We start from the raw sequence: 17,449 nt of genomic DNA on the forward strand, positions 1-17,449 counted from the left end.
ATGTTTTTGAGGCAGAGAGCAAGCAGAGGAGGAGCAGAGACAGAGGGAGACATGGGATCTGAAGCAGGCTCCAGGCTCCGAGCTGTCAGCACAGAGCCCGACGCGGGGCTCGAGCCCACGAGCCGTGAGATCGCCACCTGAGCCGAAGTCGGACGCTCAGCTGGCTGAGCCACCCAGGCACCCCGGCCTCACAATTCTTAAGAGTTGCCTCCTCCTTTCTACTTTTTCCATAACTTCTGTTATTGTTGCTGTTGAAGAAACCGGGTCACTGGTGGTCCACTCTTCCTCGCAGTGGTGGAAAGTGTGCACCTCTGCCCGCAGACGTCCTCTCCAGCAGCTGTTCTCGCTACGGGCTTCCCTCCCTGGGCTCAGGTGCACCTTCCGAGCGAGAATTAGTCACAAGGCGTGTCGTGTCCTTCCTACTGCGTCACTTCAGGAGGCTTGGGGCCGGGTTGCCCCCCTTCAGTGATTTTATGATTGATCCATCTATTAAAACCTTCCCCCAAGCGGGATTTTGAAAAATTTTTACGAGCACCAAATAGGAGCATTAATGCCCCCTAATTTAGAATTTTTCTCTTCATTTAGAAAGTGCTCAGTGCTGCTTTCTAATCTGCTTGAATATTTATTGAAAGAAAACGTTCACCCTCGTGAGTCACATCATAGCTGGATATATATGTAAAGCTTTTTAAGAAACCTAGAAGTTCATTCCCTCTTGCCAAAGAATAGGTACAGTGAGGCCCCAAGTTGAGAATACCACGCGCCAGTGGTATAAAAAATGCAGCCTGGTTATTTCACAGGATGTTCTGGAATGCGGGAGCACACATGCTGAAAGTCCTGTTGCTTAGTGTGAGCAATGACGGGGTTGGTTTTGTGCTTTCCGCGCAGGCCTTTCATGTCGACGGACTTCCTTTCACACTAGGTGGAGCTGACGATTCAGAAGTGAAGGGAAACTTCTCTGAGGTCCCACCAATCTCCTACTTGGAGGCCATCTCTCGAGACAGGCACAGAGTCCTGAAAGAGAGCACCGATGACGGGAGCAGCTAGGTGCTCAGTCCTCAGCGGCCTGCGTGCCAACCTAACAACTCAGCCCAGATGCCGCGCTGGATGCGGCCAGACGTGCATTCGTGCTACGTGCCTGAGTGCCGTCTGGCTGGGCGACGCCATCACTGGGCAGTAGTGGGTAGTACCCCCCCACACCCCCTCTGTACAACGTGCTCACCACCTGTGCTGCATAAGCCACAGCAGCACCAACGTTTCCGAAACACGTCTGAGCAAACGTTTGGAATGAGCCGGGGGTTTCGGAAAACCAACAGGGGAAGGGGCAAAATGGAAGAGTGCTCAGGATGTCTCTCACTATTGGCTCTATCGATCCACAGGTCTCCCTGTTGGCTGCTGGAACCCCAAAAAGCCAAAACAATGATCTAGAAGTTTCCCTGTGAGTTCTCAGCAGCAGGTAATTGACTGGGGATGGGGGTGGGCTCAGTATTATGTAGGACTCAGCAGAGTAAAAGGGGGAGATTGTACTTAGGTGCACGTGAGATCACAGGCAGCTGGAACCCTGATTGTCTGGCACACCAGGAGTCAACACAACCACCTAACGGGTTGTCTTTGTGTTTCTGTGCAGACATAACAACAGGGGTGGCGGTGGGGGGGGGGGGGCAAGGGCTGTGCGGTCAAGGAGGAATTATCTGGGGACTAGATCAGTAACTGAACAGGTCGCTAGGAGTAATGGCAGCTTGTCAAGTAAGATGAGGTTCAGTGGTCACGTCTGAGGTGCCGTGCGGCCTAACAAGCAGGGACTCTGCCATCTGTACATGTCCTGGGCATTTCCTATTTGTATGGTTGAGTAAACTGTCTCCCCACAGAGACGTCCCACTTGGCCGGAAGTGTCCCCGTCTTCCCCTGGAAGATGAGGGCCTTCCGTTCTAACATCTGGCCACAGCAGTTAGAGGCCCCAGGTGGTCAGTGTCTAACTGGGCGTCTTGTCTCACATAAACAGCGAGTTCCAGGGGGCAGCTGTATCCAACTGCATTAAAAAAAAATCTGTAACTCCTGAGTGCCGGGTGTAGAAGAAACCCGTAATTATAATTTCCCTGTCACTGGCAAGCGATGAAAGTTTGAACGACAGAACTTCGGTTCCACAGGCAGTGGAGACGGGTCCCTTGTAGACGTTGCCTTAGTTCTCTGTCTCTTTGCTTGATTAATGAAATCCTTCCACTGGAATTTGGCCTTTTGGCCTTCGGTTGGGGTACGCCTGGACAGCCGTCCTCCAGGAACACCACCTTTGGGGGTGCCTGCATCAGTTACGAATGTCATGAGAACGTGGATGCAATTAGGGAAACCCTGGTGTCAGCTTCTCAGCCTGACTTTGGGATGAAAGGACAGGAACGGGAGGAGTGAGACAAGCCAAGGTTGCAGGAAGGAGTCGACGCTGGTCCCGCTGCGAGCGGGTTAGAGTGTCAGCAGAGCCTGGGTCTAGGGCTAGTGCCGGCTGGAAGCCGGACCCGGAGGCCACGTCCATCTGAAGTCCCCGGGGAGCTCCCCGTGGAGACTGATGAGCCCCACGTCCTTGTTGTCCACACGGCGGTGGAGCCCTGGCAGGATTCAATGGAGTCATGATTCAGAGGCTGAACTGATTTCTAAAAAGCCTGTCTATGCACTTCCTAGGACTGAATGATGGAAATCCTGGCCTACGGGTGCCAAGAGGTGTGTCCCATACTGTCGACCGTGTGACGGCTGCAAACAGCAAGCAGCTGGGAACCACGGTGAGGGGTCGTTAGGCACACGGTGCGTCCTTTTCCCGCAATGCTGTGCAGGTTGCTACCAAAGCTCTGTGGACGTGTCCGTGCTAATGTGGAATCATCTGCAAAGCACGGTGGTGAAATAAACAGGCGCGTCAAACTTACCTTTTGTCCTGGTGAACCTTTCTCGCCATCGAGGCCAGGAGAACCCTGGGTTGGGACAGAAAACGGAAGCAAAAACATCTCAGAATGGACAGCAACATTTCCCGGAGGGCTCTATTACCGCCCCTGACACGGGCTAACATGAAATGCTTTACTATGAAAGTATCAAAATTATTTTCTGAAGGAGGTGGGTCATCACATCTACTGCCCAAAGAAATACGGAGAAGTCTAGAAAGATGGTATGGTTCATCCGGTGGAGGTGTTAAAAGACCTGCACTCCAACTTCCTCAGGGGTCTCTTATTTTCCAAGATTCTAACACGCGTCCTTTTAGTGGCGGTGGCTACCAGAGAGCCACCACAAGGCCACTCTGCCTTTGTTCTGGCCACATTTCCCAGTGCACTTGCAGTGAGGTGTGGCAGGTGACCGAGCTCCGGCCGATGGAGGGAGGACCGAAGTGGCAGGCGTCATCTGAGGCCACGCTCTAAGGATGGAGGTCTGCCCTTGGGCATGGGAACCACAGGGAATCTCCATGGGGGGGACACTCCCGTGACCCCCAGCACCCCACCCACCGTCCTAGACTCTCAGGGAAACAAGAATCAACTTCCCGTGTTGGGGACAGTCTACACTTCCGTTACCGTGGGTTAAGGCAGCCTCACCGGCATTGGCAGAGATGTCTCTGTGTTCTGCCCCCGCCCTCCTTCAGTGGAGTCTCCAACATCATGATTACTGGGGGGGAGGGCGTGTCCATCACTGTGGGCTCGCCCGCCGCGGTCAGCGGGCCACTCTGGCAGGGACGCTGGGAGCGGGGAGGCTGTGCGTGGGTGAGGGGAGAGGGTATGTGGGACCTCTCTGTGCCTCTAGCTCGACTTCGCAGGGAACCTCAAGTCTGCTCGGAGGAATCCAGTCTACTTAACACGCAAACCCAGCAAACCGCACTTACGGGATGCATCGCTTACCCGTGTGCCCGAGAAGCCCATGACTCCTTCTTCTCCCTTCAAGGCGATGCCCTAGGAGGAGAGATAAGATGTGAGGCAGCTGGCCCGTGCACTTTACCCCCTCGGGTGTTCTAGCCCCCTGGGACTCCTGGGGTCCCCAGTCCAGCCCAGCACGATTCAGGGTCACATAGAGTCCCCCAGGTGGCCTGAACTAGCATCGCTCCAGGACACCACTGGCATTGTCACGTAGCAGGTGACGCCCAGGAGGGCTGGGAATACAGGGCAGGCATGACGAGGACGGAAGACAGCATAGCAACGATGTGCTGGCCCCAGAACTGAAGCCACTGCCAAGCCCGCCGTCCCTCCGCCTGTGCACCTGCTCTCTTAAAGCGCCGACGTTCAGGTCACAAACCCCAGAAGATGTTGGTTAGCTGGTGTATATTATGCAAAAGGGGAGACATTCTAAAATTGTTTTCTGAAAAGAAGCGTCAAAGCACCACCTGGTGTCACAGGTGGATGCTGCTAGAGCCCTGTGCGTGGTCACCGGGAGTGGGGGCCGGGGGTGCTGGGGGACCCTGCCAGCGAGAGGAAACCCGGCCGCTGCTCGACTTACCTTTCTTCCTGGCTCCCCCTCACTCCCCTTTTCGCCCTGTGAAGACAGTGAAGTGTCAGAAAGAGCATTAATTCAAGAGCAGAAAGGATGGATGGGCTTCACCATCCAAAAAGTAGTTAATGCAACGGCAAACAGTGACTACGAGTGACTCATAATAAACAACTCCCACGTTTTGCAGCTTCAAAGTTCAAGAGAAAAGAAGTATGACTTCTTCTGGTCTTTCCCAATATCAGTTAAATCCCATGCTACGTCTGGTGGAATGGGGAGGCTGCCCGTCCGCTCTCTGCACGGCCCCCTCCTCGCCCACAGCACAGGCCCATGGTGACGTGCAGTGGCAGAGGATGTGCCCGTGAGAGGCCCCCAGCGATGGCGTTCGTTTGAATAAAAGAGCCTTAGGAAGGTCCTCTCGGGGGAAAAGACACGTTTGGAGCATATTAAAACCCCAAGCTAAACAGGCTTTATTTAGGAAGCAGGCTCAATTTTATATGATTGCTTTTTCCCACTCTTCTTGGTCTAAAACGGGGGAAGAAATGCAGTGACCACTGGGTTCTTTCCCTCATTGCTGCTGAGACGGCACCCAGGATTGCTGTCACTCTCAGCGGCCTCCTGCAGGCTGGCCGGGCCCCTGTCCCCCATCCATCTTGTTGCAGAAGCTGAAGGAAATCTGCTGCAGAAGCTTGAGCACCTCGGCAGGGATCGCACGTCCTCTGGCCTCACTCCCCGCTTGGCTCCTGTCCTGAAACTGGACAGAGGCCCTACCTGGCTGATGGCGAGGGCACCAGCAGGAGCCGGAGTCCCGCCTGGGGTCCCCTTTCTGCCTGGATGTCCAGGGACATCCTGCTCTAAGCTCAGATGGCTCCTGACACGCTTTCCTTGGCGTTCTGCCTGACATCAGCCACCGCCCAAGCCCCTTCTGTCAATGGTCACGTGGCTGTTAAGTCAGGCACAGCTGCCCAGAGCGACTCCCTCCCAGAGGCCTGCCTTCCCCCAGCCACAGCTGAGCACCCAATCCCCATCTGGACAGATACTTGAGAGTTGGAATTAGATCCCATGTTTGGGGTTTTCACTTTGGTCCCAGGCACTGTCTGTGACCTCAAATTGGGGACTTTGCCCTGATGGAGTGGTCTCCACTCAGCAGCATTATGAGGTTGAGTTTATTGACCACCTTCCTTTGGCACAAGGGAGCCCGGGCACTGGGGAAGGTTCACTGGCCTGTCTGAGTGAGTGAGTGGTAGAGTGGGGTGTTAATTAAAAAAAAAAGTTTATTTATTTTTTTTGGGGGGGAGGGGCAGAAAGAGAGGGAGACATAGAATCCCAAGCAGGCTCCACACTGTCAGCATGGAGCCCGACTCGGGGCTCGAACTCACGAACCGTGAGATGGTGACCTGAGCCGAAACCAAGAGTCGGGTGCTTCACCGACTGACCCACCCAGGCGCCCCTGAATTTTTATTTAGATGCCAAGAGTACACTTTTAATCAAAGAAAATGTTAATGGAAATTATAAAAATCAGAAAACTGACTGATGGGAGAACGTCCACAGTGATGCTCCATTGTCAGCAAAGACAAAAAGTAGGTTTCTTTTGCGGAACACAACACTTTGCTCAGATAGTTCCCATCCTGGCTCTGAATTATGCTTGGACCATTAACCTGTGCCTGCACAGGAGATGTGCATACTCAGGACAGATTGGAGACTGTTCGTGAATTCTGCTGTTGTCACAAATTTGTCACAGTTTTTTTTTTAAGATGATGGACTAGCACACCTGTGTGATTATGGGCGGTGTCTTCATGTATGATGAGCCAGCTGGGTACTAAGACTTTACCACTTCGTGATTGTGTTAAAAAGATCAAAGAAAGTTCCTTTCTTTTAGTTCAACTGGAAACACAGTCAACTTTGCTCAAGCCTCTTTACCTTATACTGATCTGGGTGGAACATCTCCTTCATGGGCCCGATGATGGCATGGTGGATGTCTGATGGAATCCCATTGGGTCCCGGCTGTCCCATGTCACCCTGGGAATGGTTTAGCAAAAGTAGTCAGCTTTAAATTGCAAAGACACCATCAGGTGTGAACAAAAGCACCACTACAAACTGCTATTCCTACTTTTGTATATTACAAAAATTACACCAGTTTTGTAATGTTATAATCATAGTATAAAATAAAATCATAACGTACAATTATTTGTGTCCTCCTTGCATTCATCATCATTTGCAATTTATTCATAAACAGTGTTGAGGTTGTTCATAAGTGTGGGTTACATTTGCTTCTGTGGAGTTATCTCCTTATGATGAATTCCTGTACTAGGGCTGAATGTCTCCACATCAATGTTTCCCTCTATTGTGTTCCAAGATTGGGACCCAGGTGTAAGATATGCCCGAGAAAGGAAAGACTACTCCAGTCTCGCCACTGCTATGCCCGTTAAGGGTGTTCTTATAGAATAAAAAGTAGCATCTTCAACAGATAAAATATCTCAAGCTTTATTTGCACTTTTGTCATTAGCAAGAAACACTTCTCACTTGGTGCACAGATCCCAGAAGGAATCAATCTGCAACAATTAGACAAGGATTCTTGCATAAGAAGGGGCTTCATCTACCAGAAACTGACACAAAAAGAAACCTATTGTCTTTTCTTTGGCATTTCCACATGCAGACTATGGAATACAAATTTGAGCCCAGATGTCATATAATGTGAACAGGAGCAAAGTGACACAATGTAGTATTCTGAGAGTCTGCTAACATTGTATCTGAGAATTGCCTGGAGGTCTTGGTTCGTCTTCCTTTACCTATGGGGCCTCGATACTCTATTAACATTCAACTCAACTCTTTGGAGACGATACACATTCACTTCTTTTCCATCCTGTCTAAAGTGATGACTCTTCCTTCTGCCCAGTGATTTCTTCCCAGATTTTTCTTCTTTTTATGTTAGTTCACTATTTTGTCATATTTCATTGTATAGGTGTGTAACTTTTTATGTGTTCGGATTTTTCAACGTTTTCCTTTGTAAATTTTTTCTACGGTATTAGCACAAAGAAAAAGTCTTTCTCTTCGGACCTGAGCAGTACCGGACTCCACTCAGTGTACTGTGTGATCAAACAGCCCAGTGGAAAAACAAAATGGAAATTCATCAACAATGAGGCCACGGCACAAAGTTCACGGTAGCCAGTGGGTTTTGTGGTGAGTGCGACCTGTTACGTGTTGGTGAGCCTCTGCTTGTGTGAGCCACCTGCCACATTGGGCGTCTCACGTGAGTGGCCTCAAGTGATGCTCTCGAAGGCCCTTGGTCTTTGCGTGTTGGTGGTGCAGGGATTACAGACGCCCACGTGGTTCCTGCTCGCCTGTGAGCCCGGTCCCTGAGTGGGCTCCACGTTGGCTCGTGGTTCTCCATTCAGTCTCTGCTCAGTTACCTTGGGGGTCCGCACATTGGGAGACACCTCGGGCAATATTTTTCCTTTGTGGGTGCTGCAGACGGCTGAAGTCACTCACGTCTGTGTCACAGGTCTGTCTGGGGCTAACCTAGACTGTTGGCTTTCACTGTCTCAGTGACCCATCACCGTAACTGGAGCGTTTCCCATAGCCCGGTATTTTACAGTGATCATTTCCTATGCAAGTGGTCAGAAGACGACTGCATGGAAAGCAGTCATCAAAATGATTTATTTCCTAATTGCTAAGCAGGCCTCTGCTTTAATCTATTATGTTTCCTTACCTTCTCTCCCTTCTGTCCATAAAAACCAAGTCCTCTGTTGCCCTGAAAAGAGAAATGGTTTTTCTGAGTTTTTAAAAGTCATTAACCACAGAGAAATATATATATATGTGTGTGTGTGTGTGTGTGTGTTTATATATATATATATATATATATATATATATATATATACATATATATATATATACATATTTAGAAGAAGAGATGTAAGCTCTATCTATTTGCAAAATACCAAACAATTATCTTTACATAATATTCTGGCGTCCCCTCCCCAAAGCTATTTGACACAAAAGAAAATTAATGTCTTTTCTTTTGCGAGTTTCACATATAAAGTACGTAATAAAAGTGTGAGCCCAGAGATCACATAATATGAACGGGAGCAGGCTGGGGTCACGTAGAAGTTACGGAAAGCGGCACCTCATGGTATATCGTGAGTGTGATGAAAACAATGGGCTTTGGGAAAATGCTGTGCTATTCTTGAATACAGGTGTGCTTTTAGGGAAAATCCGTACTTTATACTCTAAGCGAAACCCTGAAAATAGCGGATTAATGGCGGTTTTTCTGGACTCTGTCACCGCTGGGAATGTTTTAGCTTGCTTTTTGAAACATATTCTGTTGTTCAACCATCCCGAGGCTCCCGAAGTTGGCTGTGTCATTAATTCTGCACCTGCTGTGTGAGCCAGGGCTCTGCGGCATTTAACCCTGTGCAGCGTGCGATGAATGAAGATACCGCAGACGTCTGGCCGTGGCCTCCCTGCTGGCGCGCAGCAGAGCCCAGACCTGATCCCGAGTCTCTCGGACTCGGTAGCGCACCTGTCGTCTCCACGGATGAGGGTCTCAGCGTCTCCTCAGACCCAGGAAACAGCCACTCCCCGCCCCCCTGGATCCCAGATCTCAGGATCAGGATTCAGTCTCCCTTCCGCCTCAGCCTTTTGTCATTTTGGTAAGATAATCCTGATTCCACAAACACATCTGACCCTTTTCATGACTTTAGGGGCTGGGGATTCTCTGGCTGGGGCCCCCGACTTGTCACGTACTTAATAGATTCACAAGTGGGGGGGACATGTGTTCGAGAACTGACTTGACCCCCAAGTCCAGGACCAGCTGTGCTACACGCTTACACATGTTCTAGAAATAGCGCTCTTTTCTTTGGCGTGCAAACAACTCGGCTTCCTCCCCAGGGCCCCCACATTCCCACCAAGACAAAGGATGGCGTGGGGCCGTATCTGCTCCTTCTCTCTGCAGTACCCCGCTCCCCCTCCGATGCCCAGATATTCTCCAAAAAACACAAACAAAGCCCCTAATTAATTTTTGCTATTTTGCTCCTTTCCCACCTGGCTGGGAGCTGAAATCAAAGCACAGCAAGGCAGCCGGGCCAGATCAGAATGCGCTTTGCCGGGGGCCCCCGCTGTCCCTCTGCCTCGCGAGCCGGCCGCCCAAGTCCCCAGGAAGTGACCTGGTGGACGGCGAGGGCTGTTTGTGCTGCAGCCAAGCGGGGATCTGAGGCGACCCTGGGGCTGGGCGGCCCCGTCCCACATCCGCTTCTCTTGGCTCGGGGCCGTTCCCACCCTGCTCGTGGCCGCGAGACAGTGGGGAGCCCAGCGGTGGGGGCAGCAGCCTTAATGAGCTCCAGCCCCAGCCGGAAGCCAGGTCAGAGGTGATGGGAGCAGAGGAGGGGGACGGTGGACGCCGAGGTCCCCCGGAGGCCAAAGAGATGAGGTTTCCGTAGAGCAGACATGGGAACATGCAGGCTGGGGGATGTCCCCGGCCACGCGCAGGCCACGGGATGGTCCTTGCACACTGGCAGCTGCAGCCCAGCATTTCTGGCCACCCATCCCCTTCCCCACCTGCCTGCTCTTGGTCTTAGACGTTTATCCAACTTTCCCTGTTGACACTGAACCCTAGTTCCGTCTACAGGTTCTGACAAGCCACCTCCTTTCTTGTACTTCATCCAACTTAATCATCTTTCTTGGGTGGGAACAGTATGGCCTTGGGCTCAAGCCTGACTTGAAAATCACAGACTAGCTCCCTGGGGGCTGGTGTCACCCTCCGGCACAAAGAGCTTAGTTACATCTGGGCAGGAATGCCACTGGCTCCCCACCCCGCACAAATACAGCCACATTTTGTCCCCTCTGGTGCACTGACACATTTGGATACACACGAGCTGGTCTTGCGTCTACATTGCTAATCAAACATTCATCAGTGTGATTTCCACATGACGGCAGTGGGATGTGATTTTTTTGGTCTTAAAAACCTACAGAATCATTTTCATCACAAAATAAACGATATGTCGTTGTCAACCAAGTAGCCCTATGGTCAGGAAAGGGGCACACAAGTGTGTAAGCCACCCCTCCCCCGTCACCGACTTACCGGCTGTCCTTTAGGTCCAGGGGGTCCAGGCGGGCCCTGCACAAATACAAAGAAATCTGTAAACTGTTTTCTTTATCCCAGGACCCAGATAACTTCTGCTGGGAAGCTCTGGGAAAGCCATTCTGTGTATATTTAGAACACCGTGTAGTATGTAGAGAGGTTTCTGATCTACCTGCCTCAGTGGGGAGGACGGGCTGGAGGGCAGAGGACCGGGGGCGGGCCTGCCTCTCAGAATTTGCCAGCTGTCCACCTACAGCTGTTCTGGGTTTGCTCTTCTGAGTTCAGACTTTTGACTTCACCCGGGTCCTAACTCCTGCCTGCTCTCACCCCCCGCAAGGTCCCAGGCCCTGTCACCGCGGACACTGCCTCCCGTGACCTCCTCCTAGCATGTTTTGCTGGAGGGGTCAGCAAATGTTCATGAGCAGAATTAACCTGCGGGTCCAAACTGCAGGGTTGAAAGTCCATCTGCAAACACCACGGTCTTTCTGCAAAGTGTTCAGCGTCAACGCCACACTTAGGATGAGGTGTTAAACACGCACAAGATGGGCGGTTAGCGTTTAAGCACAAGGAAGCGTGGGCGATTCTAATGGCCCGTAGAAGAACCTGAAGCTGTCAGATCAGCTCAGGACACGGCGGGGACAGGCCCCTGCTTCAGATTTCCCCGACCTGTGTATTTAAAGACCAACCCCTGCCCGTGTGGCGTGTGTACCGTGGGCGGGCCGACAGCTGTATGCGGCGGGGGAGCAAAGAACCTAGCATCTCGAGATCCTCGCTTCTCCGGTTTTCTGCGACAAGGTCTCTCTCACCTGGCCCGGACCTCCCCCAGTGTTGTTCAAGGCCCATTTGTCTTGATGCTAAACTTCCAGGGAACGAGGGGCAGACACCCAGTGGGGGTGGTTTAGTGTCGGGCCGGTGGGCGGTGGGGGAAGTGGTCTGGGGGGCTTCATGGGCACCAGCACCTCTGTTTTCTCGTCCTCTCCCTCCCTGCAGCAAGCCTTCCCTCACCCCCGTGTTGTGCAGGTGCCACTCTGTCTGTTGAGTTGCACGGGCTGGGAACCCCTTCAGGCGGCCACTGGGGCCATTTTGCTAACTGATGTGTAACATCTCACTGGCAATGATGGCCACTCCCAGGTGTGGCACAGCTGTCACGATGGCCACGCCCAGGCAGAGACCATTTCTTCTTATCCACCTGTCGGACTTTGATGTGCTTGGCCCAGGGGTGACCGCCCCTCCCCTGCCCCCCCGCCATCAGCTGGCTGGGTGTGGGGCCGAGAGAGCTCGTCTCGACTGGAAGGGGGCCCAGCCAGCACCATCTCCACACTGGACATGCTTGGTGGTGATCTAGTGCCCACAAATTTCAAGTCCTCATTCTTCAATCTTAACAGCAGCAAAACGCATGCGAGAGAGTCTCGACAGTCTCCATCGTGACCACAAGCATCCGAGATGTATCGTGACGTTTCCACATGCATCAACAACTGAAGAAGCCGTGTGTCTGGGGGAACACCCTGATGGCCCCCTGAGAATGAGCCGGGCACCTGCTACTTACTGGTCTTCCTGGAGCTCCAACCGGACCCATCTGTCCCATAGGCCCGTGGCGGCCAGGAGGCCCCTGCATACAGGCAAAAAGGAAGGCTGTTAGGAGAGGGACACCGGTATATGCAGTCCTGAGTTCTTGACATTCTGCTTGGAACATTCTCTAATGAAAATAGACCTTACCTGGAAACCGACCAATCCAGGCTCCCCAGGTTCACCCTAGTTGAGAGAAAATAATTTTAACAGTTCTGGTTTTTATTTATTTATTTATTTATTTAAATTTTTTTTTTTTTAACATTTATTTATTTTTGAGACAGAGACAGACAGAGCATGAACGGGGGAGGGTCAGAGAGAGAGGGAGACACAGAATCTGAAACAGGCTCCAGGCTCTTAGCAGTCAGCACAGAGCCCGACGCGGGGCTCGAACTCACGGCCCGTGAGATCATGACCTGAGCTGAAGTCGGACGCTTAACCGACTGAGCCACCTAGGCGCCCCAAGAGTTCTGGTTTTTAAGTGTCTTTAGATTTAGTTACATTTTATCACAACTTTGGAAACAAATTTGGAAACTATATCAGCCCCGCCAGGGGCTTGGTAATGCTACCCTTTATCTGGGGCATTGTGAATACAGACTGGAAAGGTGTGCACCCACAGGTAAATGTCACCCCGATGGGAAATCGATGATTTTTTTTAGTTTACTTATTTTGAGAGAGAGACAGAATCCCAATCAGGCTCCACACTGTCAGCACAGAGCCCTACCTGGGGTTTGATCCCACGAACGGTGAGATCGTGACCTGAGAGAGTTGGATGCTTAATCGACTGAGCCCCCCAGGCGCCCCAGGATAGAAATAGAAGGTTTTTAGCTTCTTCATGGTGCTGGGCTGTTCTACCACCCCAGAGGCACTTGCTTATAGCTCAGCCATCATACTAGGGAAGTTTTGTTATTATTAGGAATTACCCTGATAGCTCAGGCACGAGTCCCACCTCTAGCGAACATACCCTGTATTTGTCGCGGTCCACACTGGAAAGCGCGTACGGCTCACCTTTCTGCCCCTTGGGTCCTTGGGGCCCCTATGGTAGACAGGACGTGAAAGACAGAGAAAACACAGAAAGGCCCATGAACACTCAGTGCAGTCAGTGCTAGCCATGTGGGTGATTAGACATTGTCTGTTATGGGCAATGTCAGTGGTCCTTACGGCTTATTTGGGTTATTCTGAACACCAGTCCTACATTCAGCCACAAAGATGAGACTTTCGCATTTACCCAATAGTATCTTCCTTCAAAGTTAAAATGGAAACGTTTTATAGGACTTAGGTTATTTACAAAAACCCAAAAGGATGCTCAGTAAACGAATCCTTCAGGATACCAACATGTTGTTTCTCTTCGTAATAATACACTTTGTCTTTTCTTGGGCATTAGGGTGCTAAAGATATTAACACATATGTTCTGAAGCACTATTTTTGGGAAAGATGCTGGGTCATTCTGGAAAAGTGGAATTGTGACAAATACACTCAGTACGTGTGCACATCGTATGCGGATGAATGTCTTTCAATGTCTGTGTATGAAATCAGTATTAAAAAATTTTTTTTTAAACATTTAATCTTAAGACACACAGAGAGACAGAGTGCAAGAGTGGGAGGGGCAGAGAGAGAGACACACACACAGACAGAATCCCAAGCAGGCTCCAGGCTCTGAGCTGTCAGCACAGAGCCCAATGTGGGGCTTGAACCCACGAACTGTGAGATCATGACCTGAGCCGAAGTCGGACGCTTAACCGACTGAGTCACCCAGGTGCCCATATAAAATCAGTATTTTATTTAAATTTTTTAAAATGTTTATTTATTTTTGAGACAGAGACAGAGTGTGAACAGGGGAGGGGCAGAGAGAGAGGGAGACACAGAATCTGAAACAGGCTCCAGGCTCTGAGCTGTCAGCACAGAGCCCAATGCGGGGCTTGAACCCACAAACTGTGAGATCATGACCTGAGCCGAAGTCGGACGCTTAACCGACTGAGCCACCCAGGTGCCCCTAAAATCAGTATTTTAAAGTGATGGTTATATTTATTGATAATGATAGTTTCATGACATTACAGCAGACTGGAAAGTGATGGTCCTCGTTGACAAGGTGACCCACACATAAAAGACAACCCAGGGAGAGGACTGGGGAGGAGAAGCGAGAATAAGAGAAATCCACGAACTTCAGGGGGAAACACACGGCGAGGAACGTGTGAATATTCTTCCCCAGTCTTAGAAATGTTTTCTTAAATAAAAAGTTTTACCAAATAAGATGTTGGCAAAACCCTGACTTTGCAATATTTTGATGGCAAGAAGGCAGCCATACAGAAATGGAAAACATTTCAAGATTCTTTGCAAAGACCTGAAAACTGAGTCTACAAAATAGATGAATACACGGAAGTTTTCCATAAAAAAAAAAAAAAAGCACACTTCTACCTGCAGGGGCTGTTTCCATGTCACAGAGGATTTTAGAATCTAACAAGATGGGAGCTAACGGCATTCTGTCAAGCTCTAATTAAGCCTTTTGATTTTGTTTTTGCTCTTGCCCAATTCTTCCCTGTTACTTGAATTGTAGCATGGGGGGAAATGCAAGGACACAGGTAAAACTGCACGATACAAACCACACGCATTATTTTCTATCTTGTTTACAGAATAAATTTGGAGAATGAAGTTCTCTGGACTCAGGAAAATCATGCCGAGATGTCTGCAGGAACGTGTGCATCCTGACCGCTGCCTAGGGACAGGGGAGCACCTGCCTGGGGGTGCAGGAGCCGGGCTGAGCACACCCGCCCCGGCCGAGGGGTCCACAGGAGCCAACCCGCCCTCCTTGGAAAGTCTCTCTTACACAATTTCTAAAAGGGCCTTCTGGATGGGCCCATGAAAGGCACACCACACATCCTCCACCCGTCTGCGGACAAGGGCCGGCCCCCCAGCTCCTGGAGTTCACCACCCCAGCCACACCCGCTGCCCTGATACTCACAGGAGGGCCAATGAACCCCCCGGGGCCGACGGGTCCCTGGTGGCCCACGTCTCCTCTCGTCCCGTTGCAGCCATCGTGACCAGGTGGCCCTCTGGGCCCACCTTGCCCCGGGTGTCCCTGGGAGAGAAGAGTAGGTGAGCCTTCTAGCACACAGTCTGGCATTCTCATGAAGAGCGTGATAAAACACTTCTAAATCTTCCCACCCTGCATGAACCCAAGGGCAAAGAGAACTCAAAACCAGCAGGTGGGTGAATGAAAGATTAAGTAAATGGAGGCACACAGGTTCGGTTCTGAGCAGGAGAAAGGCCTTCAGGACAAAGTTCTGTTTGCCATGGGCTGGGTAAAGAAGTCCATTACCGCCGGTCTATCGGGAGGTCTGTGTCAGCAGGGACGGGTCACGGTAGATTTAAAACTTCTAGAAGGCACTCTGGAAGCGGCTAGGTCTTTCAAGGACAATAAGGGGCCCCATCTTTTGTGCCCAACTGAACTGTAGAGGGTGAGTTGACAGACTCACATCCTACACAGGAAAGAGATTCACACTCCTCCTGCCCCCCGATGGGATTTCATCCATGACTTCGCCATATGTAGAAGAACTGATTTCCTCTTATTTGCTTTCGAATAAAGCCAATAAAAGCAACATCTGATGTTCAGAGATGTCGGGGTGGGGGAGGGGAGGGAAGGCAGCATGACCAAATGTCTTTTGAATAGCTAGGGAGTCAGGCTGAGTTAATGAGCTGCTGCTTACGTACTATGAGACCACGGCCTATTTTGCTGTTTCTTCCCACGGCACGTGTTTAGATATATGCCATCTTCTTAATCTTTCTAAAATTTTGCTTTTGCTGACAATGGACCAAGCATACATTCCAGAGTGGATTTTTTGAGGCCCCATTAGGATGCCTTTTACACTTACGTTGAGAAATTTGGGACATTTCAAGAGAAATGAACGAATCCTACATAGAGTGCCTGGACCCTGAACGATATTAAGAAACACAACGAGAAGAGTTGCATTTTAATTTCGTTGTCTACCTCTCATCGCTCTCCTTTAGACACTCAAAGCCGCTGCTTTAACTGGGACCCTCAGACAAGCACAGATCCAACAGCCAATCCCCTGGTAGACGAGAGAAATCCCCTCCGCCCTGGAAATCACGGGGTACCATCCATCTCTCCAGCTGAGAGTGCAGCCAGCTGCCTTGGTAGTGGCCAACTACAGGCCTTTTTTTAGGGGTCTCTGAAAGCTGATCCTTCAAATTCAGCCTGAGAAAATAAGCCCGGTGGGTGCTCTGCTCACGATCTGTGCGGTCTTCCGTGATGCTTTTCGTAACTCAAGTTCTTCACTCCTCTCCGGAGTGATCTGTCTCCTGTTGGCCTTTCTTGCTCCCTTGGAACTGATCTAAGTCATGTGACATGGCGTGTCAGTCAGACGTTAGTTGCAGACTGTTCTTCAAAGAAAAATTGCAATTACCTTGAACCGACCGCCCGTCTCATGTTCAACATCTAACTGGACACGGCTCTTAAGATCTGACTGCACATCACATTTTATATATGGCTCCTAAGTGGCTAAAATTAGCCGGGGGGCAGATGGCACATGGGTGCACGTATGTGCAGTTCCAGAGTCCTGTGGTCAGTGGGCGAGGCCATTGTCAGCAGCACGGAGATTATGCGGAAACCGCTCAGTTACCTGCTTACTGTGACCACTCTCTCATGTGAAGATACTGCCTCTCCAACTTGTGAACTATTTCCTCCTCAGAGTAAATAGGCATACAGTGGAAAAACCAAATATGACTCAGAGTAGCTATACTGTTTTTCCACATCCCTCCTTTTAAACTCAGATTTCGACTTCCAGAAGACAAAACCAACAAGGAGGCCCAAAGAGCTCAAGAAAGCGGTTTAAGAATAGGTGGTTTTGTTGCAGGCGTTTGGTAGGAAAATGCTATCATTATTTGTTTATCCCTGAAAATCTAGATTCTTTGACTCTGACTAATGGGGAAGTGACTACCTTACTTGTTCACACAGCTGTGTGTCCTAACTGGTGCGTGTGAGCCCCCGTCCAGGGGACGCTCCGGGTCAGGTCACCGTCACGTGGGCCTCAGGTCTGCGTGTGGCCTGTCTGTAGCCCTGACCGCCTTCCTGTACCGCTGCACAGCCTCCTGGGTGTGCAGCCGGCATTCTGAAGAACCTCCTCTCTGTGATGGCTCTTCTGTGTTCCCTCCTACAAGGCGGCTGTCCTGCTTCCACAGCTCTGGGAATGCATCTGTTATGTGTGCACACGCGTGTAGATGTGCGTGCTAACACAGGGGCAGGGGGTGTGGGCATGTGGGGTAAGGGCTCGGATGTGTGCACACGAGGGAGGTTCCTGAAGCAGATGTCCTCAAACCTCAGCAGCAGGCGAAAGCATGTGTCATAAACAC

General features: G+C 50.7%; 1 protein-coding gene across 2 annotated transcripts in view; it reads right to left on the minus strand.

Moving 5' to 3' along the window:
* Window positions 1-17,449, minus strand: part of COL4A2 (collagen type IV alpha 2 chain) — a 174,379-nt gene that overhangs the window by 53,583 nt on the left and 103,347 nt on the right. For both annotated transcript variants that reach the window (XM_078453055.2, XM_078453054.2), the window contains exons 7-16: window positions 15,042-15,158; window positions 13,047-13,118; window positions 12,233-12,268; window positions 12,063-12,125; window positions 10,517-10,552; window positions 8,150-8,191; window positions 6,361-6,459; window positions 4,453-4,488; window positions 3,861-3,911; window positions 2,907-2,951 (exon numbers count right to left, since the gene is read on the minus strand). In XM_078453055.2, the coding sequence (XP_078309181.1) occupies window positions 2,907-2,951; window positions 3,861-3,911; window positions 4,453-4,488; window positions 6,361-6,459; window positions 8,150-8,191; window positions 10,517-10,552; window positions 12,063-12,125; window positions 12,233-12,268; window positions 13,047-13,118; window positions 15,042-15,158 (597 nt within the window). The remainder of the gene's footprint in view (window positions 1-2,906; window positions 2,952-3,860; window positions 3,912-4,452; window positions 4,489-6,360; window positions 6,460-8,149; window positions 8,192-10,516; window positions 10,553-12,062; window positions 12,126-12,232; window positions 12,269-13,046; window positions 13,119-15,041; window positions 15,159-17,449) is intronic.

The sequence above is a fragment of the Panthera onca genome, chromosome A1 (assembly GCF_046562875.1).
Source record: "Panthera onca isolate mPanOnc1 chromosome A1, mPanOnc1 haplotype 2, whole genome shotgun sequence".
Classification (NCBI taxonomy): domain Eukaryota; kingdom Metazoa; phylum Chordata; class Mammalia; order Carnivora; family Felidae; genus Panthera; species Panthera onca.